Source organism: Lepidochelys olivacea (genome assembly GCF_965140295.1).
Source record: "Lepidochelys olivacea isolate rLepOli2 genome assembly, chromosome: 3".
NCBI classification, from domain to species: Eukaryota; Metazoa; Chordata; order Testudines; family Cheloniidae; genus Lepidochelys; species Lepidochelys olivacea.
Genome location: NC_140413.1, coordinates 148517405 through 148542503, shown reverse-complemented (window position 1 = coordinate 148542503; position 25099 = coordinate 148517405). Strand labels below are relative to the sequence as shown.

General features: G+C 44.5%; 1 protein-coding gene across 1 annotated transcript in view; it reads left to right on the top strand.

The window, feature by feature from the left end:
* Positions 1–5117: 5117 nt before the first annotated feature.
* The window catches only part of ZNF318 (zinc finger protein 318), a 35443-nt gene continuing 15461 nt past the window's right edge, over positions 5118–25099 (top strand). Inside the window, exons 1-3 of the mRNA XM_084624150.1 lie at positions 5118–7780; positions 14826–14977; positions 23261–23888. Of these exons, the coding sequence (XP_084480276.1) occupies positions 7454–7780; positions 14826–14977; positions 23261–23888 (1107 nt within the window). The 5' untranslated portion in view covers positions 5118–7453. The remainder of the gene's footprint in view (positions 7781–14825; positions 14978–23260; positions 23889–25099) is intronic.

Sequence of the window (25099 nt, the reverse complement as noted above, 5' to 3'; positions counted from 1 at the left end):
CCAAGAACAACAATAATTGTTTCCCAAATCCCATTAATTCCCTCACAGGTTTCCCAGACATCCCTCCTGCTCCCCTCATCTTGGTTCTCAACGTCAGCCACCTGTTGTCAGATTTGTAGATTTTAAGGCCAGAAGAGACCATAAGGATAATCTAGTATAACTAGGCCAGAGAATTTATATCAATTACCACTATATTGAGCCCAGGGGTTAAATTCTCAGAATTTATTTCCTGGAGCCCCCCATGCCCTCCCAGCCCCATTCAGGGCTCCAGACTTCAGCTGTAGGGTGGGGTTCTTGGGGCTTTAGCCCTGCTGAGGGAGGCACTGGGGCTCTATGCCCATATGGGGCACCAGGGGTTGGGGCTCTAGCTGCACGGTGGGGCACTGGAGCTCAGGGCTTCAGCACTGTGGGGTGCACTGGGGCTCTGGGCTTCTGCCCCATGGGATGCACCTGGGCTCAGGGCTTCAGCCCCGTGGGACGCACCAGGGTTCGGGGCTTCAGCCCTGCGGGATGTGTTGGGGCTCAGGGCTTCTGCCCTGTGGGAGGCGCCCCAAGGCTTGAGGCTTCTGCACTACAGGGCAAACCAGGGTTCAGGCTTTCAGCCCCGGAGGAGGTGCTAGAGCTCCTGCAGGTTTGAAAATATTTACTGGAGCTCCACTCCAGATGACTCTGGCTGAAAGTAAGCCCTGACTGAGCCCAATCACTGTATTTGACTAAAGCATGTATAATGTGAGGCAAGCAGAATCAGGAAATACAAGACACAACTTTTAACTACAAACACACAGGCCCTTAGCAGATGAGATAAAGGCTCAGCTTCCTCAAGTCAGACAAGAAGGAACTGATATACACATAAGCAGGTCCAACATTCCCATCTGGGATGGGACAGTTGCATGCACATACAACCCATCTATTACAGAATGATAGGTGGGTGTAAGGTCACCCCCACAGTATGAGCACTCTGGCTGGTGGAGAAGGGAATTGTGATTTTCAGTACTGAAGCTATGAGTACACGCCTTTGCCAAGGTCTCTCTGACCCCTGACTCTGCCAGAGTTAACTTCAGGGCCAGACAGGCTGCCCCCTGCAATTCTGTACAAAGTGGTAATTCTATCATCAGATGCAAGCAATTCCTTGTAGATAGCAAGTGTCTTTCCAACTCCCAGCCAGTACAGACACACATGGTGAAGAGTCCTCTGTGCTTGTGAGAGTAAGTGTCAATGTTATCACTGGTTTCAGAGTAACAGCCGTGTTAGTCTGTATTCACAAAAAGAAAAGGAGTACTTGTGGCACCTTAGAGACTAACCAATTTATTTGAGCATGAGCTTTCGTGAGCTACAGCTCACTTCATCACTGGGGTGCTGGAGAAACAAAACACCAGCAGCATTCCTGTCTGGGAAAACAAAACAATCAGGCTGAGGGAGTTTGAGCTGTAGCTCACAAAAGCTTATGCTCAAATAAATTGGTTAGTCTCTAAGGTGCCACAAGTACTCCTTTTCTTTCTGCGAATACAGACTAACACGGCTGTTACTCTGAAACCTGAGATAGAAGAGGCAGAAGTAAAAGCTGTGAGGCCAAAGCACCTTCTTATCTTAGGCTCCTTGAAAGAGAGAGAGGGAGAGAAAGGAGAGTTGAAGCAGCTGGCACTCACCAAAGGTCTTTTGCAGGTTTTAAGGGGATGGAGAATGACTGAAGCCCCAGGGTGGATACTGAGTGCCCCCAGTCCCAGATAGTTTGTGCTCACTGCCAAGACTCCTACTTGAGCCTATTTGGTATTTGGATTCCTTTCACTTTGCTCCTTTCTTATCCTGTTTTTGCCATGCTGTGAAAGATGAGAAGAAACTGTGTAAAGGATCAAGGTTTCTCTACTACGTTCCCATTTAGGGTGACCAGATGTCCTGATTTTATAGGGACACTCCCGATATTTGGGGCTTTTTCTTATGTAGGTGCCAATTACCCCCCACCCCATGTCCCGATTTTTCACACTTACTATCTGGTCTCCCCTTCTCCACAAGAGATAGTACCTCTTCCCCACCATTAGCATCTTGTGCTGTTCTTTTCACATCAGAACACTGGCTTTCAGCTGGAGTTACTGGTAGATTGAGTGAACTGGGGTCCTGCCCTTCCTCTCAGACAGAGGGACCCAAAGGGCATGAATACTGTACTGTAAACAGGGACAAAAGGAAAGAACTGGCTCTGTGTAGGCCATGACTGTGAGCCTCTATTCCACTCACTGGCCCTCTATCAATGTTAAGTATTATTACTAAGGGGCAAGAAAAAGGTTTATTTGTCTATTCTGGTCCGCCTGGTTGCATAAAGCAATTATTGGTATATCTATATGCTTGTCCCATTCTTCTGCCCATGTATCCTGGCTCCTCCTGGTCTTAAATGTAACACTTACCTGCATGTAGAAGTCAGAAGGTACCATTATCATGCATGTATTGCCGGCCGTTGATTCTGTACAAACTGTGTGTGTGTTTGGTGGGTTCTTTCTTGCCTCTACCATACTGTTTTAAAGGCTATGAAGAAAGATTATGTTGACTTTAATAAGTAAGTCAGCTTCCATGTAGAAGACATGATGATTGGATTTCTGCTGTTGCTTTATGTGCTCTCTCATCAAGGAAGGTACAACTGAGGAAATGTTGTGATACAAAAGGAATCTCAAGAACACAAATATGAAACATCCGAGCTTGTATCTATCCTTGAATAAAACATTACAGCTCTTCATTGTGCTGAAATCTTACTTAAGTTCAAATGCAGAAGCTTCTCATAGCTTTATAAGGCACCAAGAGAAGTTCTTAGATATCCAGAACAAAGCATGACTTTATGTTCTTCAAACTACTCTCCCCAGATTTTTTCAACTAGACCTTCTAGTGTCTCTTGTCTCCTTCTGCTGCCCCTATTGTGCCCTCATTCTGCCTACTCTTCTCTCCTGACCTCTCCTTTTGGACCTGCTTCCTCGGGAGTGAACGAGAAGCAGTTTTCAGGGACCACTGATCCTTCTTTACTTCAGCCAGTGTTGTCTACCCACTCACACGATTATATATATATAAAAAACTAATAAAGCGAACCAGGAAAAGAACCAAAAAAACACCAGAGTCCAACATAACTGATCTGAACTTATTGGTCCAAAGTCTGTACCCTCTGATTGAAGTCAATGGCAAAACTCACATTGACTTAAGTGGGAGCAGGGTCTCATTACTAAATAATGCTTTTTTTCCTCTGTTTTCCATCTTCTTGTAATATCATCATGGCTTGTTCTAATTTTCCATTATGTTTCTGTCTGATCTAGGCTCTGAGCAACTTGGAGCAGGGGCTTGTGCCATATTCACGTATAAAATACCATGCACACCATTTATAAATAATAACACACCCTACATTTATCATAGAATCCTAACACTAGAGATGGAGAAAAAGTTAGGACTAGTCCCTCCCCCAGGGCCTAGCACAAAATTGTTCCCAACCGTCTATTCTCCAGGGCTTTGACCAATCAAGATTAAAATGTCCCAAATGATGAAGCGTCTCCTATTTTCGTTGATAATTTATTTTTGGACCTATTACATAGTGCCCATAGCAGGGCTTGTGCACTGGGAAGTGACAGAGGGGGGTGTATGACCATCTCACCTCCCAAACACAGGTAGGTATTGAATTCAATCAGGAGGAGGCAGACCCAGACAAGGCTCAAACCCAGAAATATCAGTGTTTTCACCATCATCCACAAATGGTCTTAAAATAACTATTTGGCTGCAGTTTTGTTCTCCCAGCTGGGGCTTTACTATCAGTTGAACTGTCTTAGAATTCTGTGATGTCACAAGAAGGGGGAGGTTTGAACATTCCCTCGCTGGCTCAGTCTGGAATATTTTCTTGACCTGTTTACTTCTGGATCTGAAGACACAGAATGTACACTTCTCTCTGCCCTCCACAGAAAAAACTAATGCCAAATTCTGGAGACAGGGGATAACCTCCAACACACCTCATATGGGTGAATGCACACACAGCAGCAAACATGCAACTCTGCCTAGGAAGAAAGAAAAGAAACCACATTTTCTCTTATTAATATTCCAGGGATTAGAGATACTGGGGCCTGCTGTGTGCTGGTCTCTGGTCTTTTCTCAGACTTATGAAGGTAAAACAAATTTAAAAATAAAGATTTTACATGTTTCCTAGCCTTTATTCTTGTCCTTGTCACTTAACAGCTTGTCAGCCAAACCCGATTCCTGATGCCTGTTCTTATTTACTTTTTTAATTCTCTCTAACTTCTGTTGGCTAATTCCCTTTCATGTTACTCTCTCCCCTCCTCTTTCCTCAAACTACTTTCTTCTGCCACATTCTCCCTTCTGTTTCTTTATTTAAGGCTTCTTGTATCCAGCTCTGGGTATCTGGCTACCGACTGGGAGAAATAAGAGTGAAAAGACCCCTTATTTCCAAACACTGCCATCTACATCTGATTGGTTAAAATCTCTTTCTTCAAGGATCAGCTAGTTGGAAGTTCCTCAGCCCAAAATGAGCCTCAGGGTTCCAAAGGACAGTTTCAGGTCCCAACAATTAGCACAGAAGACTGAGTGGCAGCCCCTTTGTCCTGTGAAAGCCTGGAGCATCAATGATGGGACTTTTTCAAAAACCTCTGCAAAGCAGGTAAGGACCTTGCTTGAGTATTTCAATCACATGACAAAGCTTAGGGCCTCATCCTGTGAAGTGCTGAGCATCCACATTTTGCTCTGCACCTGGAAGGACTGAACCCTTATGGCCTTATTTTTAGAACTGCTGAGCACCCATAAATTCCATTGACGTTAAAGATTGTTTAGCCCCTTTGAAAAAAGGGTCAGTAGTGTGTATTCTAGAGATGGAAATATAGTGCAGTTTCTTAACTGAAAATGTAAAGAGCTGCCCAGTAGGATAATAGGACACTATAACATTAGGTTGTAATGCTTCTTTAAGACAAGATGAGTTTTTCTACTCTAGACTGTTTCAGACCCATGTAATCTCTCGTGTCTGCATCCTTTTTATTTGCCATTGAGCAGTTCTGTCATCTGAATGGAGAAAGAGGTTTTAGTCTTATTATTTTTCATTTGCATTTTTGTAACATATTATTTATTATTTTTATTATCATTATATTGAGGAGCCCATGGATCAGGACACCATTATGCAAGGCACTGTATACACACAGAACAAAAACATAATAGCAATGGCACCTGGATACCTTCTGCTTCCAGGTTCCACTTACTACAATATAGTCACCAGGACCTGTTCTTCTGTCTAGAGGAACAAAGTGAGAAAACATTTTGGTGTTCTGGGTTTCTGTGCAGCATTTATATGCCACAGTAATGAATGTTATTTAAAAGCCTGAGAGAGAAAGCTTTCCTAGGGTTTTTATATTGGTTGCTTTAAAGTGACTGTCTTAAGGGTAAAATGACTACAGAAAAAGGAAACAAATTTGTCTTTTTTAAACCAAAGATTCAGGACTGTTCTGAGGAAAGCAAGGGGATGGAACAAATATTCAGGCAGCTGGAAACCAAAAAAGGACATTTTTCTCCATCACTGGAATCTATTTTTGCATTTTTAAAGTTTGTGGCTCGCATCTTTCCTTGACTTTCAGACATGAAGATTTTTTTTTTAATTAATAAACGAAGTATATTTGTACCTATTACATTGTCCTGGTTGCAAATTTTAAGTGCTGTAGTGGTTTCATAACATTGTCACAGAGCAGTACTCAGTGCATTGCTGAGTTTGAAAGATTCTGAGCTCTGCAGAAATAATTAGTTAGAAATTATTTACCTGGTCATTTTCCTTATTATTAATTAGTTCTATTGTGTTGCACACTTAATCTCAGTTAGGATCAGAGTCCCTTTACGTTGGGCACTGTACAAATACATGCAATGTAGTCAAAAGTCACAAGTGAATCTTAACAAACTTTGAGAGAGTAGTGGGTAGGGTGGAGAAGGGTAACAGAAATAAATTCACGTGATTATGCAGGGTGCTGTGTGTTGTGCATGCTTTGATGGTTTACACATTTAAGTGTATTTCCTGAATTAGTATAGCAGAGCACTCATTCAGAAACAGTTTAAAGGTGAGGCAGTTGGATGTAGTGTGCCATTAAAACTCAGTTTACCCCCTCTGCACATGTGCCTTGTTAAGGTGTCAGGGGACCAATAAGCCTGAAAACCTTTCTACAGCTACAGTTGTCTGATTCAAGTGTGCTCTGGGGCACGAAACCCCAGAAGTGGGCAAAATTTGAGCTGAGCTTGCAAAGACCTAGAGCCCTGCAAATCTGCAGATATCTGCAGAACATGTTTGCAGAGCAGATGCGAATATGAATTTTGTATCCGTACAGGCTCTACAAACACCATCCCTCAGATCCCAACCTGTTGTTAACCAAAGACTAAACTCATCTCAACTCCTAATCAACAAAGAAGGGCAGGGATTTAGAAAGTGGGGATTTCCACTGCAACATTAACTTGTCTGCTTTGACACAGGAAAATATGATTTGTCACACTAAATTAGGACAGCAGTCCCTCAGTCCAATGTCCTGTCTCTGAGAGTGACCAGTACCAGATGTTTCCAAAGAAGCTGCAAAAGAGCCTGGACACGTATGGAATAATCTCCCCGTAAAGGGAGTTTCTTCCTGACTCCGTTGTATAGTGATTGGCTTACACCTTGAGGCAGGAGACTTAATATGCTTTCCAAACTTTTACAAAACTCTATCTAACGTAGCCAGGAGCATTCCCAATCCCCAGCTAGCTTGGTTTGAATCCCGTTAATCTCTTGGCCGCAGCGGTAGCTTTGGGCTCGGCATTCCACCGGTTAATTACATGCGTGTCAACATATTTGCTTCCAGCACATCTACATTTGGTGCGTCCCCGGTTCATGACACGTGCCTCTGTTCCTGTAGCACGACAGGGGGAGAGGGAGCCGGCCGCCTCCTCTCGACTGCTCGTTGCTGGCGAAGCCAGCGGTCTCCTCTCTGCACCGGGCGCTGGTCGCGGAGGGGAAGCTCTGCTTCTGTGCAGCTACAGGCCTCACCCCGCTCCGTCCCGACTTCGCTCCAAGGAGGGCCGCCTGCCCGCCAGCCCCGGCGCCCCGCGGCCGCACGCGAGGGGTTACAGCTCCCGCCCCCGGGCCGGCAGGGGGCGCTGCAGGGCAGGATGCCGCCAGAGACGGGGCTGGCGCCAGTGCTGCGGGAGGCAGGGAAAAAGAGGCGCTGGCCCTAGCGGGAGGTGGGCGATTTTAGGCAGGGTCACCCGCGAAGCAGGGAGACGCTCCCGCCGGCCTTAGATCACGTGACCGGGGCTCTGCCGGCGCCATTTTGTTCGGGTGTCTGAGCGCGCCGCCTTCGTGACGGTGGTGGTGTCGGGGACGCGCACGCAAGGGGGCCCGCGGGCAGAGGAGGAGAACAGCGCCGGGAAACTGAACTGCGAGGCCTCCCGCCCGGCCCCTTGCACCACCACCACCGCCGCCGCCATGTACCGCTCCAGCAGCGGCCGCTCCGGTCCGCCGCCCTCCTCCCACCGCTCCAAGGAGAGCAGCTCGTCGGGGTCCCGCAGTTCCCGCTCGGGTACCTCGGGGTCCGGGCCGGGCCCGGGCCCAGGCCGCGGCCGCCCCCCCTCCTCAGCTTCGCCGCCTCCCCCGTCCCGCCGCCACCGTTCCCCGTCCGGCCACCGCGCAGCCTCCCGCCGCTCCCCGTCCCCGCACCGCAGCAAGAGGCTGCCCTCCCCGCCGGGGGGAGCGGGGCCCGGGAGGAGCCGGGCCCGACGCGGGGGCGAGCATGGAGACAGCAGCAGTAGCCGGGTAATTACCCCTCAGGACACCCTCGGCTAGGCCCCGGGTAATTAGCCGCTCCGCCCCCTCCCAAGGCTGGGCGATTGCCCTGCGGATCGGACAGTCTGTGGTGTCCTAGCGCTGCCTGCCTGGCGCTGTGTACTTGTCCCCGCTCCCACTGTACCCTTCCCTCTTACTGGGGTAAGGACACCCTGCTCTGTATGTTTCTCACCTGTCCCACCATGGAGGGACAGCCGCAGCCAGGAAACTACTCCTGAATGCCCCATCTCCCTCATCTGAATTCTCCCAAATAACCCCCGTTTGATTTCCCCTCAGTAATACTGATTGTCCTGCTCCCCTGAAGTCTTTCTGATTCTTCCATGAAATAATCCGTTCGGAATCTGACACCTCTTTCCACAGAACAATATTTTTCCTGACTGACAGAGTCCATGGGGATCAGTCCTGTGTTTTTAGAGAAGTGGACAGGATGGTCTAGTCAGTGAGTGGGGCACTGGAGTGGGTGTAGAGAACTGGCTCGGTTTCAGATTCTGTCACAGACCCACAGTGTGCCCATTCGTAAATCACGTAATTTCCTTGAGCCTCAGGTTCTCCATCTGTATGTAGAGTAAGGATAATCATTCTCACCTACTTTTGAGATCTACAAATTAAAAGCAGTTGATTTTATTTACTAGGGATCTTTCGTTTCTAATGTCTAATGATTTCTCCTTTCATCATTTATCCCCATCCCAAGTAATGCCCCTTTGATTTTTTCCCTTCAGGCTTTTATTCCTCTTCAGAGTTATAGCTGGCCAGAAACCTTAGCCATTTCAGCTAAGAATCAAAGATCAAACTATCTTTTAGCTAAGCAAAGGCTCCTATGGGTAAAATAGAATATTTAGCTAATGGGATTAGTTTGACCATTTAACAGAATCTTGTATTTATAGATCATTTATATGTGCAGAATGCAGAGAACTTTCTAAATCAAATGTCTAATAAACATTAAGTTCTTCCTGTTGATATAGAGAGCCAGTTAGTGGTTCATCAGATTCATTCTCTGAAAGTTGTTTAATATGTTTTTAAAACTTCTCATCTCAGCCTAAGCAAAATATTCAGATTTGTGCATGTAAAACCTTGTTTTTAAAATTCTATTTCTGATGTGAATATCTTTACTGTTTGGTACTGTGATTGTATAAGGAGTATTCTATATAGTAAATAGTAGATTATCTATGAATATGCTTTGCAGTAAGAAAGAGGTTTTTGTCTTGAACTGTAAGAGCTTCTCAATGTGGAGAATTATTCTGGAATAGCTATTCCTGATTAACTCCATGTGTGGATGCCCTTATTCAGGAATGAGTGCGTTTTTCCATATTAGCTTTATCCACTGGGTTTGACAGCAGTCCAGTGGATTAAAATAATTTAGAAAAAGGTACTCTTATTCCAAAATAAGAGCCTCTGCACATGTAGTTAATCAGGAATATTTAATCCATTTTAAATTCATACCCTACCTTACTCCAGATTTTCTTGGGTAGACAAGCCCTTAGTTAATAATATACTTGCAGAAGAGATTCCCAAATGATTGTAGCCTAGCACCAGCTCTGCTAGTAAAGTTAATAATTGCTTTTATTATTCTGAGTGCTCTAAAATCCATATGCTTACTCAGTTTGTCTTTACACTTGCTATGTGTCTTGGGGGTGCTGGGTAGTGTTAATGCTCCAATTTTGGGGTCATTTGAGTAAGGGGTTCATGAGGTAGAACTGATCGCAGTCACTCAGCATTTTTCTCAGCTTGGGCATAGTACCCACCTCCCCTTTGGAGAAGCAATACTGGGAAAAAAAAGTATTGACCTTAGATTTTTGGATCTAGAGATTGGCGAACTGCAGAACCAAAGAAACTGAAATGTGCATTTGCAGCTAGACTAGGGCTCTATTGAAGTAAGAGGGTTTCTAGGCAAGCTATTGCCGCAGTGACTGAGTGGCTCAAGACGATATGCTATGGTCGCTGACCCAGAGCTACACCTGTGCACTGAGTATGAGCCCTACACTTGATAGTTTTCATAGCATTGTGTACATTCCTTGTTCTCTACCTGCATTCTGCAGGGGCTCATTTTGGAAGTTTTGCCCTGAGACCAAAACTTCTGATTTAAAAATGATATTTTTTCAAAGTGCTCTAAAATTCACATGCATACGCTCATTTAAATTTAGGTGTGTTCTCAAGAAAATTAGCATTGATCAAACAGAAAAAAGATGAAAGACAGGATAATGTGCTCACACTCAAAGTTCCCATTGTTCAGGAAGCATGATCAAAGGAGAGCAAGTCACTGGGTCATTTGGTCAGGACTTTTTCCTAATACAGAGTCCCCCTAACATGAGCTGTTCATAAAGTTTTCAGATCCTTATAATCTATTGGTGCAGACCAAGGAAATAAGGGGGGGTTATAGCATTGAGAGGGAATGTGGGGAGGTTGTTAGAGCAGTGTGGGAATGTGGAGATTGAGAGAGGGTGTTAGGAGGGAGATGGGAGAGAGGGGTTTGCAGTTGCAATGAGGAGAGGGTGGGTTATGCGGTGGGGAATAAATGGCAAAGGGAGAGGGGTTGGGAGGCTGAGAGGGAGCATTGGGATGAGTGGCAAGTGGAAGTGGGGGATTAGCATGGTGGAGCAGTTTGAGCCATTCTTCCTATGTCCCTCTGCCCCAGTGTGTAAGCCAAGATCAGGGGGCCCTTCCCTTTGTGAGGGTAAACCCCTCTCCCTGCCCTGTTGTGAGCTGGGATCTGGGGTCTTTCTATTGGGGGTGTGGATCTGAGCCCCTCTCCCCTCTGTGAGCCTAAAGGTTGAGGGAGGCAGTGAGAACACCTGCTGAGTTGAATGGAGCAGGTCACAAATCTCAGAGTGATTGTTTCAGGCTGTATTCATCTCCATTGGTTGTACTTATTCATTTGAGATGTTCTCAGCTGAATATGCTTCTTTATACTTCTCTAAGGCTATGTGTACGCTAGCACTTTTTTGGTAAAACTTTTGTTGGTCGGGTGTGAAAAAACACACTCCTGATCGACATAAGTTTCACCAACAAAAGCACTGGCATGGACAGTGCTATGTCGCTGGGAGATGTTCTCCCACCGACATAGCTACCGCCACTCGGGGGGTTGTTTGATTATGCTGACAGGATTGCTCTCTCCCATCAGTATAGAGTGGCTACACAGGAGACCTTACAGCAGTGCAGCTGTGCCGCTGTAAGGTCTGTAGAGTAGACATAGCTTAAGATTCCCATGCTGTAGATGGCTTTGTAGATCTCCTTCCCCATACATTAGAACTAGATATGGGAAACTGCATCTCCAGTTTCCTGCCCCTTGCTGTGTCCAGCATTCCTGGCAGCCCACCACCTCCCTACAAGCTCTCCAAGCTTAGCAGGGGCATGGAGTGAAAAGGATGAGGTGGAGTGAGAAGGCTTTACATGATATAATTGGCGGGGGAGGGAGGTGGAGATGAACCTCAAAGCAGTGGGGAATATGTGAGTAATCAGAACAATGGGTGTAAGGGAGAGACTGTTGGAGGAGTTGGAGCTCTGTTGGAGCAATGGATGGGTCTCTTACACAGTTGAATGGAATATAGGCAGTTGCAGCAGTGAGAGAATGCGGGGTGTTGGAACAGTATATTGAAAAATGGGATGGAAAGCAGGAGTTCTGAGCTGTGCAATGGGGAATGTTAGGGGACTTCTCTGTTTTCCCCCAAACCCCCTACGTCCATGCCCCACATGTCTGTCCCAATTGACTCCATGCTTGTCCCTGCACTCTTCTTGCATCCTCGTCACAGCTCCTCAAACTGCAGGTCCTTTGCTGACCCTTTCTTTTCTGGGGGGAGGAAGGACCAAGTCTTTGTGGATAGGCAGAGAGAGGGGAGACCAAGACAAGACGCAGGGCAGTGAAGGGATTAACGTGCAGCCAGTGCATTCTGTGGCTGGAGGAATCATGGCTAAGGAGCCTGGGGCAATGGAGGGGGAGAGATGGGCTGTGGTACAAGGGGGTGCTGAGAAACTATTATTTTTAAAACTGAAGGCAATTAAATGCCCAAAAATATAAACACAATAGTTAAGGTTGCCCAGTGATGCCTCATGTCCTTCCAGAACAAGGGGAGTGGCTAAACTTAAAACTGAAAACCAGAAAATGAAGAGTTAAGGTAATGCAAACTTAAACATCTGGAAACCAGGAAATACTAAGTTAAGGTACATCTTATCCCCATTATGCATCTTTACTTCTGCCCTCTGAGCAATGTCCCCCCATGGCAGTAACATATACTCGCACTCTACCCTTCAGGTGCTACAGAACACTTTGGGACCAGAGCACATGAGCACTACAGGACAAAGTTCCAACACCTCTTTGTTAAGGCAAAACTCGGGTTTAGGACAGGTATAGCAATCGGGAGCTGTCTTCACCAGGCCTACCTTGAAACACTAAGTCTATTCCATACAACTCAACTCACCGCCCCGCCCCGGTTGCTAAATGTGGTCCCCCAACACCCTTGCCCTGAGGATTCTTTCTGACACATTGCCTTTGCTTACCCCTCGGTAAGCCCTGGAGAATGCTATCATCTATTCTACCAGACCATTGAGAATGCCCATGGGAAGAAGATGTCCTTGTGCATGTTTACTGACATCCTACAAAACTCATTGCAGAAATCAGGTGTGTTTCATCCTTCAAAGTATACAGCCACCTCTCATCATATCACAGTAACAGCTCTGTCACACTGCTCCAACAAAACCCTCCATCATTTAGTACAACTACACATAACGCAGTGAAGGCAATTGGAGTGCATGCAGATAAATGCTGGAATTCAAATCTGTGCTATGTAACAGAAACAGTGGCATATTCTCTTAGAACTTCCTTGTCTGCTTATTATGGCATCTCCCTGGCTGAACCATTCCCAGTGGGTGTTGCTAGCTAGCTCAGGGTCAGAGTCAAGGTAGTGTAGTGCAGGTGGCATATACCATAACTTTTTTATGTCCTGATTTTCTGATTTTTAGGTTTAGTCATCACTCCATCTTCTGGAATGCCTCACTTGGCAACCTTAACTCTGTGTTAATGAAGTTCTTGGGTATTTAGTGTTCTAGGGGGAAGTCTACAAAGATAGCTCACTCAGACCTTGCCTACCTAGATATACAGAGATTTTTTTTTTTTTTTAAAACTCTAGCACAACTGTCAAGTTGCAGTGGGGGAGGTTTAGGTTGAATATTAGGAAAAACTTTTTCACTAGGAGGGTGGTGAAACACTGGAATGGGTTACCTAGGGAGGTGGTGGAATCTCCTTCCTTAGAAGTTTTTAAGGTCAGGCTTGACAAAGCCCTGGCTGGGATGATTTAATTGGGGATTGGCCCTGCTTTGAGCAGGGGGTTGGACTAGATGACCTCCTGAGGTCCCTTCCAACCCTGATATTCTATGATTCTAGTGGTAACAATGTGGGTAATGCTAATGTACATGAAGCGGTTGTGGCCGTTGGCACTTTTAACACTGTGGTGTTTATAGCTGCTGTAAGTACGTTAGACAACAAGGAAGGTGTTGAAAATGCCAGTAGATAAAGAAGCTTTGTTTTTACTAAGGTTCACATTGGTACTGCTCTGATAGAGTTGCACTAGCAACGTGTGGAAATTTCTGCTGAGAAACCCCAGTGCAGGTGCTGCTCAGTCCTGGAGATAGGAAGGTGATTGTGCCCTTCAACAACAATCCTTCAGCCATTCAATTTGTTGATGGGCTTTGGAAGATCTTCCTGCCCACTCTTCAGGTAGAATAGCGATTGCAATCCAGGGCTTTGTTTTGAACATGGTCTTCAGGGCTCCATCAAATAATAGGTGGCTTGTTGAGGAGCTGGAAATAGTATTGTTTCTTACAAAACAACACAGAATGGGTACAGTGTGTTTGATAAAAAGAAATGTGTGCTGTACTTCTTACTCCAGACTAGTGCATCTTCCTTCCCTTACAGAAGTAATGTGTTTGGGGAGACATTACAGCTTCTCATCTCTAACCCATCACCAGTGTTCAGTATCTTGAACTGGCCAGCTCATGAAGATTAACCGTCCTATGTAATAGCGGAGCTCCTTCATGTAGAGCAGTGGTTACCTTTCCAGAGAACTGTACCCATTTCATGAGTCTGATTTCAGCTCCGGGCAGCAGAGCTCAGGCTTCAGTTTGAGCCGTGGGCAGTGGGGCTTGGGCTTCTGCATGTATCTTAGCTTTGGGGGCCCCTGCTTGCCACCTGCTAATGCCGGCCCAGCACTTGTGACTCTCTAAACTCATCCTGTGACCCCCCCCCACCCCTGCCCCGGGGTTCCCACCCCCAGGTTGAGAAACTTTGTTATAGTATATAGAGCAGTGTAAACATGTCATTGTCTGTATGAAAATTTTAGTTTGTACTGACTTCACTAGTGCTTTTTATGTAGTCTGCTGTAAAACTAGGCAAATATCTAGATGAGTTGATGTACCTCCAGGGGAATGCGTACCCCTGGTTGAGAACTACTGATGTAGAGCATTCATTTACTACTGAGTCAAGTAGCAGAGCCCCTTCTGGAACACTTTCCAGTTTTGATAATGGGCTTTGTCACTGTCATTGACCCAGGCTCTCGTTAAGCCAAGAGGACCTGCCCAGTAAGTGTATCTGCTATAGGTGCACAAAAATTCCTTGGCACTGCAGGGTATGCAATTCATACAGTTGGCTGTCCCCAAGCAAGAGGAGAGCACAACAGCAGCTTTGGAATTTATTGAACAACTTCTTTTTCCTCTTCTTCCTCTCTGTTGTTCTACCTCCAGAAGTGCAGTTCTTCAAAGGTATTTTCAAATTTAAAAGTTCCTGTGGAGCTAGTGTAAATACAGAGTGACTGTTAGTTGCATGTAGGATTAGAAGTAACTACACTCAGTCCCTTTCTTTTTTTTAAATTGCATAGTAATTTATATAAATGGAGAAGATGTACAATTAATTTATTTCTTACGATCCCTGCCCCCAAGTCTAATATGATGAGGTGGACAGACTCAGATGCCTGTCTTGTGGTTGAGGGGACAGTCCTGTGCTGGGCTTTCATTCTCTCTTCAATTACAGAGACGTTCTCCGAGCCTCCGTTCTGAGTCTTCACTGGAGCAGAGTTTGCGGATCACTGTTGGTAATGACCGGTATTGCATTGACACACCAGAGCGAAGGAGGCTGCCTGAACGACTGGGCTCACCAGTTGATAACCTCAGTGACATGGACAGGTATGGTTCTCTGCAGACTGGGATCCCATAGAGTGAGACTAAGGCTTAGCTCCCCAGGTTCTTTAAGCAATTTTTTTGGAATGCCCTACTTGCTTGAGCCATAGAAAAGCCCAGATAACAGCCCTAGAGTGAAATGGGTGTTCTAGCTGGGAAAAAGCCGTTGCAGTGGCTGGAAGCTGTATGGAGTGCGCATCAAGATGTAAAAGCAGCCTTTGGGAATTGAGCAAGAGGCCATGCTTTGTTGCTAGGACATTGAGAAGGAGAGTGTCTCACACAGGACAAAAATTCAGTGAAGTGCTAGGATTTCAAAAGCCCCAGTGATGGGACTTGGAGACAAGTACACCTAGTTCAGAGATTTACTGGAAGTGATAGATAGTACTGTGAGGAGCATGGTATAAATATAGATAGACATCTATATTTTAAAAGTGTCTATTACAGAAAAGCAGGTGAAACTGGGCAGAGGAAATAAAGAACTAATACTCAAAGCTTGAATCGTCTTTTCTCCACTGAAATTGTTATCTGCTTTGACATAGGAACACAGTAGTCAGAGATGGAAAAGACTTTACATAGTCTGTGTCCCTCCTCATCATCATCACTGGAGCCACTTGTGTCTTCAGGTGAGGGGTTAAGCAGCAGGTGCAGAGGAGGCACTGAAACATCCTCTTTTCATGCAAATACCCCAACAGTAGTAGCACAAAGGAGGGGAACTGAGCAGAATTCTTTCATTATATTTCCTGTCTCGAGAAGTATATCAGCTCTTTAAAGTTGTTATGTTCCAGCAGGTGCGGTAATTAAAATTAGGGTTTAGTTGGTAATACTATCACTTTTAAGCCTTCTGCTCAATTCTCTTGTAATCAGTGTTTCATCTGTAAATCCCCTTTGCAGGGTACTAGTTTTCCAGCCAGAACTGGTGCACATACACAGGGGATAGCAGCATGTCCTGGAGGTGGAGGGAAATGATACAAAAGAGAAATGTGAGCATAGCCACAACTTTAAGGCTTGTCCTTATTTGCCTGTTGGGGCTTCCCCACTGCTTTCTTTTCTCCAGTAGGTGTATATATATATCATGTTTTGTGGTCATGCTTTAGGGTTAGAAGTGGCCTAGTTTATTTTAATGTGAAAGTGAAAATGCCCTGCTGGGAGGGACATTACCTCCCTCAGACAAATTAACAGCTTTCACTTAGACTCCCTGATAAAGCTTTGTTATTCGTTTGAAATGGTAAAAGAAGTAGTGAGGAACATGGGGCTAAAAAAGTATGAAAAGCAACAGCTAAACCAGACTAAGATAAGAAGGAGAAAGGGAGATAATATAAACTTACATTCTTATTTGAATGCTTTCCCGTATCTATCCACTGTTGGCATATATGCATCTCATGTACTCCAGTTCAAATTCTTTTGGTCAGCAGTCTCTGGGCTGCATCTGTGCCCTGAGTGTCCTCATGCCTCCCACATCCCACCTGAGGGCATAAAGGGCACAGTGACCCCAGCTGTGTCTTAGATATCCTCCCCCCAGCTACAAGTCGGAGTCAGAACTTGTAGTGTCCAAATTTCTTGGTTACTGAGTGGTCTATGCATTGTATTGTACATAGTTTGGTACTTAATAGTTAGTTACTTGAATTAGCTTTAGAGTTTTTGATTTCTTCCTTCAAAAGGAGAAAGTAAAGTCAGTAAAGGATACCATTATCCAAGACATATTCATTAAGTGGGGTCATCCATAGACCTCTTTGCCACTAACGAGAACAAGAAGTGCCACAAGATCTGCTCCAGAGATGGGCATAGTCAGAGTCTGATGCATTCCTGATCCCCTGGCCCTTGGACGTAATTAATGTTTACTCTGATATTTTATTGATCCCAAGAACTTCAGAGAAACTCAGGCAGGACTTTCACATTGATCATGATGGCATCAGCATGGCTGAGGCAGCTCTGGCTCTCAGACATGATGAATCTCTCCATTCAACCTCCAGTCCATTTGAGCCTGATGTGATATCCCAAAGATGAGGATAGATTCTTCATCCAGATCCACCTTCTGGCACCTCACAGCCTGAATGCTGTCTGGTTAACATCCGTGGAAAGGACCTGTATCTCTTAAGTACAAAACATCCTTATCCATAGTAGAAAGGACTCTGACACTTACTTACACAGCCAAGTGGCAAAGATTCACTGTACGCTCAGCAGCATCAGTTGACTCCATTTAGCACCTGCCATACTGGAATACCTTCTGTGCTTAACTCAAATAGCCCAGAGTTCTTTCTCTTAGGGGCCACCTGGCAGCCATCTCAGCTTTCCACCATCCAATTCAGGGATATTCCATATTTTTACATCCTACAGTATCAAGGTTCCTGAAAGACCCTATGGAATTATATCTTCTAGTCTGAAAGCTTCCCCCTTGTTGGGATCTCAACATTATAATGATAGGTTTAAAGGGTCCACCCTTTGAGCATTCTGCCTACAAGTTCCCTGTTTTTTCATAAAGATAGTAATTTTGAGACTTCACCCAAAATTCTTGCCCAAGTACTCTGTAAATTCCATGTCAGCCACATAATACATCTGCCTGTTTTCTTTTCAGAGCCACATTCCAGCAAAGGGCAGACTAAACTTTACGCCCTAGATGTTTGTAGGGCACTTTCCTATTGGAACAGGACTCAGAGCTGTGAAATAACCTGAGGAGGAGTGGGTGGGAAGAGGCGGAGGAAAGAAAGCCAGGGCTGTTGGACCCCACTCCCTGGGGATGAGATGCCCTGGGTGTCTTCCCCCCCATTCCCAGTGGGGAAGGGGGAGGCAAGAAGCCTTGGGTGGCTTCCCCCGGGGAGGCGAGGGGCAGGGGCAACACACCTGGTGAGGACACACACCACTGACCCAAGGAGGGTAGTGTGGATATGCACCACTGCAGTAATTCCTGCGGTGGCTGTAAGTCGACCTAATATAGGTCTACTTAAGTTTCTAGAGTAGACATGCCCTAAATTGTTTTTGGAATCCCCTACCCCCAGATTATTTGTAGTTTAGGGAGATAGAGTAAAAGGTCAGACCATATCCACACACAGACTCTTAATGCTGGATTTCTACAATCATTAAGTTGTGCTGTGAAGTAACCAACTTAGATCTGCCATTGAGTGTTACAGCACATTCCACTAGAGCTCAGGCAGTTTCTTTAGCTTCTTTGAGAAATGTTCAGTACAAGAGATACATAGGGGAGCTACCTGGGGTTCACCATTACTTTGTGGTAGAAGCATCAAGATCTGATCCCCATTTCGGTAGGGCTGTTTTATAATCATTGTTTACGTAGGCTCCTAGCGCCCACCTACTGTGATCTAGGTCAGGGGTTCTCAACCTTTTTCTTTCTGAGCCCGCGTGCCCCCCCCCCCACTATAAAAGTTCTGTGGCCCACCTGTGCCACAACAACTGTTTTCTGCATATAAAAGTTGTTAGGGAGTAGCAAGCCGGGCAATTGCCTGGGGCCCCACGCCAGAGGGGCCCCCATGAAGCTAAGTTGCTCAGGCTTCTGCTTCAGCCCTGGGTGGTGGAGCTCAGGGCCCTGGGCTTCAGTCCTGGGTGGCAGGGCTTAGGCTTTCTGCCCTGGGCCCCAGCAAGTCTAACACTGATCCTGCCTGGTGGACCCCCCTGAAACCTGCTCACAGCCCCCGAGGGGGCCCTGGACCCCTGGTTGAGAACCACTGATCTAGGTCTCTGCTAGTGAGTCACCAACAGTGGAATATATATGGATAAACACTCGAACATAAGAATAACCATTCTGGGTCGGACCAATGGTCCATCTAGCCCAATATCCTGTCTTCTGACAGTGGTTGGTGCCAAGTGCTTCAGAGGGAATTAACAGAACAGGGTAGTTATCGAATGATCCATCCCCTGTTGTCCAGTCCTAGCTTCTGGTGTCTCAGAAGCATGGGGTTATGTCCCTGACCGTCTTGGCTAATAAACACAGATGAACCTATCTAATTCTTTTTTGAAACCAGTTATACTTTCGGCCATCACAACATTGCCTAGTAACAAGTTCCACAGGTTGACTGTGCATTGTGTAAAGAAGTACTTCCTTATGATTGTTTTAAAGGTGTTGCCTATTAATTTCATTGCATGACCCTTGGTTTTTGTGGTTTATGAAGGGGTAAATAACACTTTTGTCACACCATTCATGATATTATAGACCAGTATAATATCCCCGTTAGTTGTCTCTTTTCTAAGATGAACAGTCCCATTCTTTTTAATTGTTTCTCATATGGAAGCTGTTCCATACCCCTAGTCATTGTTGCCCTTCTCTGGACTTTTTCCAATTCTAATATACTTTTTTGAGATGGGGTGACCAGAATTCCATACAGTACTCGTAGTATGAGCATACTGTAGATTTATATTGTGGCATTAAGATATTTTCTGTCTTATTATCTATCCCTTTCCTAATGGTTCCTAACATTCTGTTAGCTTTTTTTGACTACCATTGCACATTGAGCAGATGTTCTTGGAGAACTGTCCACAATGACTCCAAGATCTCTTTCATGAACGATAACATCTAATTTCAACTCCATCACTTTGTTTGTATGGTTGAGATTGTTTTCCAGCGTGCATTACTTCGCATTTATCAACATTGAATTTCATCTGCAATTTTGGTTGCTAAGTCACCCAGTTTTTTGAGATTCCTTTGTAACTTTTCACATTCAGCTTTGAATTTAACTATCTTGAGTAGTTTTGTATCATTGACAGATTTTTCCATATAGGTGTGAACCCCTTTTCCAGATCATCTATGAATATGTTGAACAGCACAGGTCCCAAGGGGGCATTGCTATTTACCTATCTCCACTGTGAAAACTGACCATTTATTTCTGCCCTTTGTTTCCTATCTTTAAGCCAGTTACCACCAGTCCACGAGAAGAGCTTTCCTTTTATCCCATGACTGCTTGCTTTGCTTAAGAATCTTTGGTGAGGAACCATATCAAAGGCAAAGAAACTGTTACTTACCTTACAGTAGCTGTGGCTGTTTAGGATGCACTGTCCACAAATATTCCATGATCCATCCTCCTCCTCACTACTGGGGAATCCTGTAATCCCTGGATTCTTTATTGGTGAAGGAACAGAGGTGCGGTTGGGGTTGCCTCACCCTCTATGCTCTCAGGATGGGAGGCTTGCGGACACTCAGGGCACAGGTGCAGTCCCAATGGAAACTGCTGGCCAAGTGTGTGGGATGCAGGCACACCCACAATGGAATGTATATTGACAGCATGTTTTGAAGAACCAGAGTTACTGTAGGATAAGCAATTGTTTCATATATCCCCAGCCCTGTACACAGGTGTGTTATATCCTTTGCTCTCCAGTGTGGCTGTCTTCTAAATCCATGTTTCTTTGCTGTCCAGAGTGTATTTTTGGTGCCTTTGCTAATTACGCCGATGACACAATTTCAACTCCATCCCCTCTGAGATATCATTAAATGTTCCCCTTAAGTTGGCTGCTATAATCAGAGTTCATAAGGATTGTTGATTGCTACTTGGCTAGTGAGAGTGACATAGTTAATTGCAGAAAAAAATCAGCTGAAGGTATTTTGTAACGTGAATCAGTTACTCCCCATGACATTTTCATGCATTTTTTCTGGGTGTAGTGAGATCTCAGGAATAGGAGGGGGTGGTACTGAAAAGGTGTTTCCTGAAAGTGAAGAATAAGTTAGTCAGCTGTGCCCTGTAGTGGTGAAAGTACCAGCTTTTATATGCGTGCAAGTTATTTTCAGTTACTGTGGTATAAATATTTTGGTGCTTATTTTATGTACGTTGCCAGAAGCCAAAGCTAGAAACGTGATCATATAGTCAACTTGGGTGTGTTCTACTTTAGGATTACAGTAGAACCTTGTTAATTCCTACTTCCACCTTAACTCTGATCCAAAGACAGTGCTAATTAACTTTTTCAGTATATATCCATCACTAAATTTGTATGTCTCTGACTTGGGGGGGAGGGATAGCTCAGTGGTTTGAGCATTGGCCTGTTAAACCCAGGGTTGTGAGTTCAATCCTTGAGGGGGCCATTTGGGGCAAAAATTGGGGATTGGTCCTGCTTTGAGGAGGGGGTTGGACTAGATGACCTCCTGAGGTCCCTTCCAACCCTGATATTCTATTATTCTGTGTAAAGCATCCAATCAGTGACCTATGAAGTGTGTTGAGAATTGTCTTGTGGCTCAGAGTTGAATTACTGGCATGAGGAAGATGAATTTTCACATATCAGTGTTGTTATTAACAATGTATAAACTGTAAGAGGAATAGAATACTTATGCAGACTACCTTATCTAATAATTTCCAGTCATTTTAATGCTTAGGATTTTTAATGGTAATGATTTATTTGATATCTTTAGAGATGGGAATATATTTACTGTAATTCTGATTCTTTGAAGGTGTCTTTTTGGCAAGAATCACATGCATTCACCTATCACATCTCCGATTTCTGGAATTTTTTGAATAGGAGATGATATGCTTGGGGTTTCATCCTCTAGACAATCATCTATCCATTGTCCATCCTTTATGTGGCATGTTGATTACTTGAGGGAGGTTTTTCCCTATTCTTTTTGTTTCATTAGAGGCTTACAGGGCACTTTTGTTTCCTGCTGTTGAAAGGAACTAGCTAGAATGTTTGGGTACCTGAAGTTGAACCATGCTCAATATGACAGACCCCTCAAGCTACCCTACATGCGCTTCAGAGGGTCAAAAGTATTGAGAGATGGGAATTTCCCATGACTCCAGTGCATGTAATGTATGAGAATCCTGCAAGATGAATTCTTCAGAGAAGCAAAATTACAGGGCAAGTAAATTCCCAAATAAGTTAGTTGCCTTTTTAATATTGCTATTTAAAAACTACCCAATACATGAGACTTTTAGAGCTACCTCTCCTGAAAGTTTGAACTGTTAAGTCTTCTATAGGAGAGGGATCCAAAGCAGTTAGACACCAGCCCTAAATTTCTCTAAGGGGTCACATGTCAGACTTGCATAAAAAAAAGTACTCTAGAACTTAGCCTAACATCAGTATTTGTTTCCATGCTCAATGAGGATTTAAATAACACTTAATTGAAACCTGAACAAAACCTTAATGCCACTGAAGAAATAGTTGCTACTGACCCATCCATATTAGAGAAGACTACTCTCACATGCAGCTCTTGGGAGGAGGTTCTGGATTCCCCAGACTCTTGTTCCAGTTTCATTTTGCTTCCAGCGTTCTTGCCAAAATATCATAATTTTACTGTGTCAAATACTGATCTATATAGTAAGCTGTAATTAGCAGTGTTTTACAAAAAGTCCAGTACAGGCATCAGTTTTATGTACTGTGAAAATGTTCCATCTTCCCAGTAAGAAGAAAATGGGGAAATCAGGGGAAAGCTTAACAGGTACTTACTAGATGGAAGAGATAGAGAGACATCCAGCAGCTGCCAGTTGCAAAATGGCCACTTCAGGACTGCAGCTGCTTGGCTCTGTTAAAGGCCGATCCCAGAAAGGCATACTGGGGGAAAAACATTCTTAAAGTCCTCCCTTTAAACATCTTCCGTGCACTGGGGAGTGTTAGTAGGGAGCAGTCACCAAAGAAGGTGCTGATTTGGTGTTGTACTAACTATTAACATATCATATAAATATATACTCTTCCCATCTAAACTGAGGCTAGCACAAAGGAGTGATTTTCTTACATGTACAGACTTCACTGCTTTGGTGTCCTCGTGAAGTTTGAAGAGGTTCCAAAGCATCTTTTCTGGTACACTAGAAATGTGTTCACTGATAACCCATGTACAAAATCTGTCTAGAATTCATGGCTCAGATCCTCAGCTAGTGTAAATCTGCATAGCTGATTTTAAAGCACTTGAAGATCTGGCCACGTGTGCAATGCAAAGCTAAATTATCCTGAATAATTCCTATGTAACACAACCAGAGTACCTAGCAGAGGGTGGGAGAAGTCTTTTGTGGCCTGAAACTTAGTCGTAATGAAATTTAGAAAACATGTATGTAGCCTTTTTCCTTCACAAAACCAAAGCTATCCTTTTGATCAGTTTCCTATATTAAATCTTGGCTGTCCTTCTGCAATTTGTGTTTGGACTTCTGTATTTGAGAGTGATCCCATAGGAGGGGGGTGAAGTATCATATGTATATAATACTGGTGGTCCTCTTCCCTGCTTCTGAGGTGCTGCTTTTCACTTATGCCATGAGTTCATATTGTTTTCAAATGGCAGCGTTGAAGTCTTGCTACTGTAGAGTAAGAGACTGAAAAACTTTTCCTCTAACTCACTGACCTAGGTTTAACTCCATGTGCCTCTCTTACCAGGGATGACATGGCTGATGGTCCAATATTTACCAGAGGCCTCCCATGCCCTCGAGGCCTTGAACGCTATCCCTCTCATGAAGATCCGTCTTCCAGTCCCTACATAATGAGGCATGATGAGGACTACCGCAACAGAGATGTATTCCTTCACCGATCAGACTATAGTCCACACTATGGTCATCGTGAAGAACTGTCAAGGGGACCTGACAGGGATAGTGATAAACTCAGGAAATCCTCCTACCCAGCAAGGCCAGAGGAGAGAGGGCGAGAAGCGAAGCGCCCTCGGTACGACAAGGATGAGAAGATGCATGGCATGAGTGGTGATCATCATGGTTTCACACTGGGAACACGAAATTATCGCAGACGGAGCCGTGGCCGAAGCCAAAGCCCATCATATCTGGGTGAAGAGTTCCGGGAGCTTGACCGTGCCAGGAGGAAAAGAGAAGAGGAAGAACGGAGCAGAAACTTGAACCATGATCTGTCTGGTAGTGGATACATGATCCCTGGCTTAACTAGCACACTGCAGTCTTCTGAGACTCGGTACTTATACAGACCTGATGAAGCGCCATCTATGCCCAAAAAATCTATCCTGAAGAAACGAGTGGAGGTGGAAATGGAGTCCCCAATGCAGGTTTGGCCCTTAACTATTCCTCTACTTCTCAGAACAGTCCATTTGCACTCCACTGCATTAATTTGATCTTCAGTCTCTTGCCTTTTCCTTTCTCTGACAGACTGAATTAAGGATACTTGTTCTGTCGTATTGGTGCGTCTCTTGCAGGTTGTCCTCCCTGTTTTGGAGTTTGATCCAGCACAGTTAATTACAGAAGCCGCAATTGCTCTCTGTACCTCTGTAACCACTTGTGACCACTTCCCCTAGTTTCTTATGTCTCAGGGCATCAGATCTGTGTGTCCTCCCTTTAAACATCTTCATTTATGTGCAGAATGGAACTCTACCAAGGATTTTCCAGAGAAGCGATAGCTATGGGGGGAAATCTTGTGCTTTAGTGCCATCTAGTGGGGTCACTGTCATTGTCTGCATAGGTCCAGAATTAAGATATACTCCCTTCCCCACCCCTTAAACACGCGCACATGAGCTGAAATTCTAAAGAAAGTCCCCACAGTTAAATAAGTGTTAAGTCCGGAGATGTGAAAGGTCAAGTAGCAGCAACATTAACTCAGCCAAGATGCACATATTCTATATTTTATGGTACAGATATATATGTAATAACTTAAACAAATATACTAAACCTGTATATTTAGAGAGGAAAAGGAGGAATAAAAGATGTTACATGTATTTAATGTGACCAGGTTAACGTGTCGGAACCTGAATCTTTGCATTGCCTATTTTTTGTGTGTGTTAAATTTTGCGTTATGTTAAAGCTATGATAGCTGGGTTTGAGTGAATGGGTGTACAATCCGGAATAAATGGTGCATTAGCATCTAGGTTAGATATTCAGATATTCAGCAGTTCATGGTAGCTCCATACGATAGTTAGGGCAGTTAATGAAGACTCTTGTATGCAAGTAGAATTTAGGGAGGCAGAATGAAATACCCTGGCTGCAATTTAGTCAGGGCGCTGGGATCAGCGCCAAGTTTTACAGAAAGTGCTACAGTATCTTTAGTAACACAGGCAGTCAGTATGTTAATTGAGTGGCACCTCCAGCTACAGTGCCCCCTAGAACTCTTTGCATCAAAATGTTAGATTGGAAATGGCTTAGCGGAGTGTTAGATTAGAAATGGATCAGTGAAGAGAGCCACCTACTGAGTATCAGTATTACTTTTTACAAAATCTTGCATTTTTCATTGGTTTCCCATTCAAGTACTGATCAGGCTCAACCATGT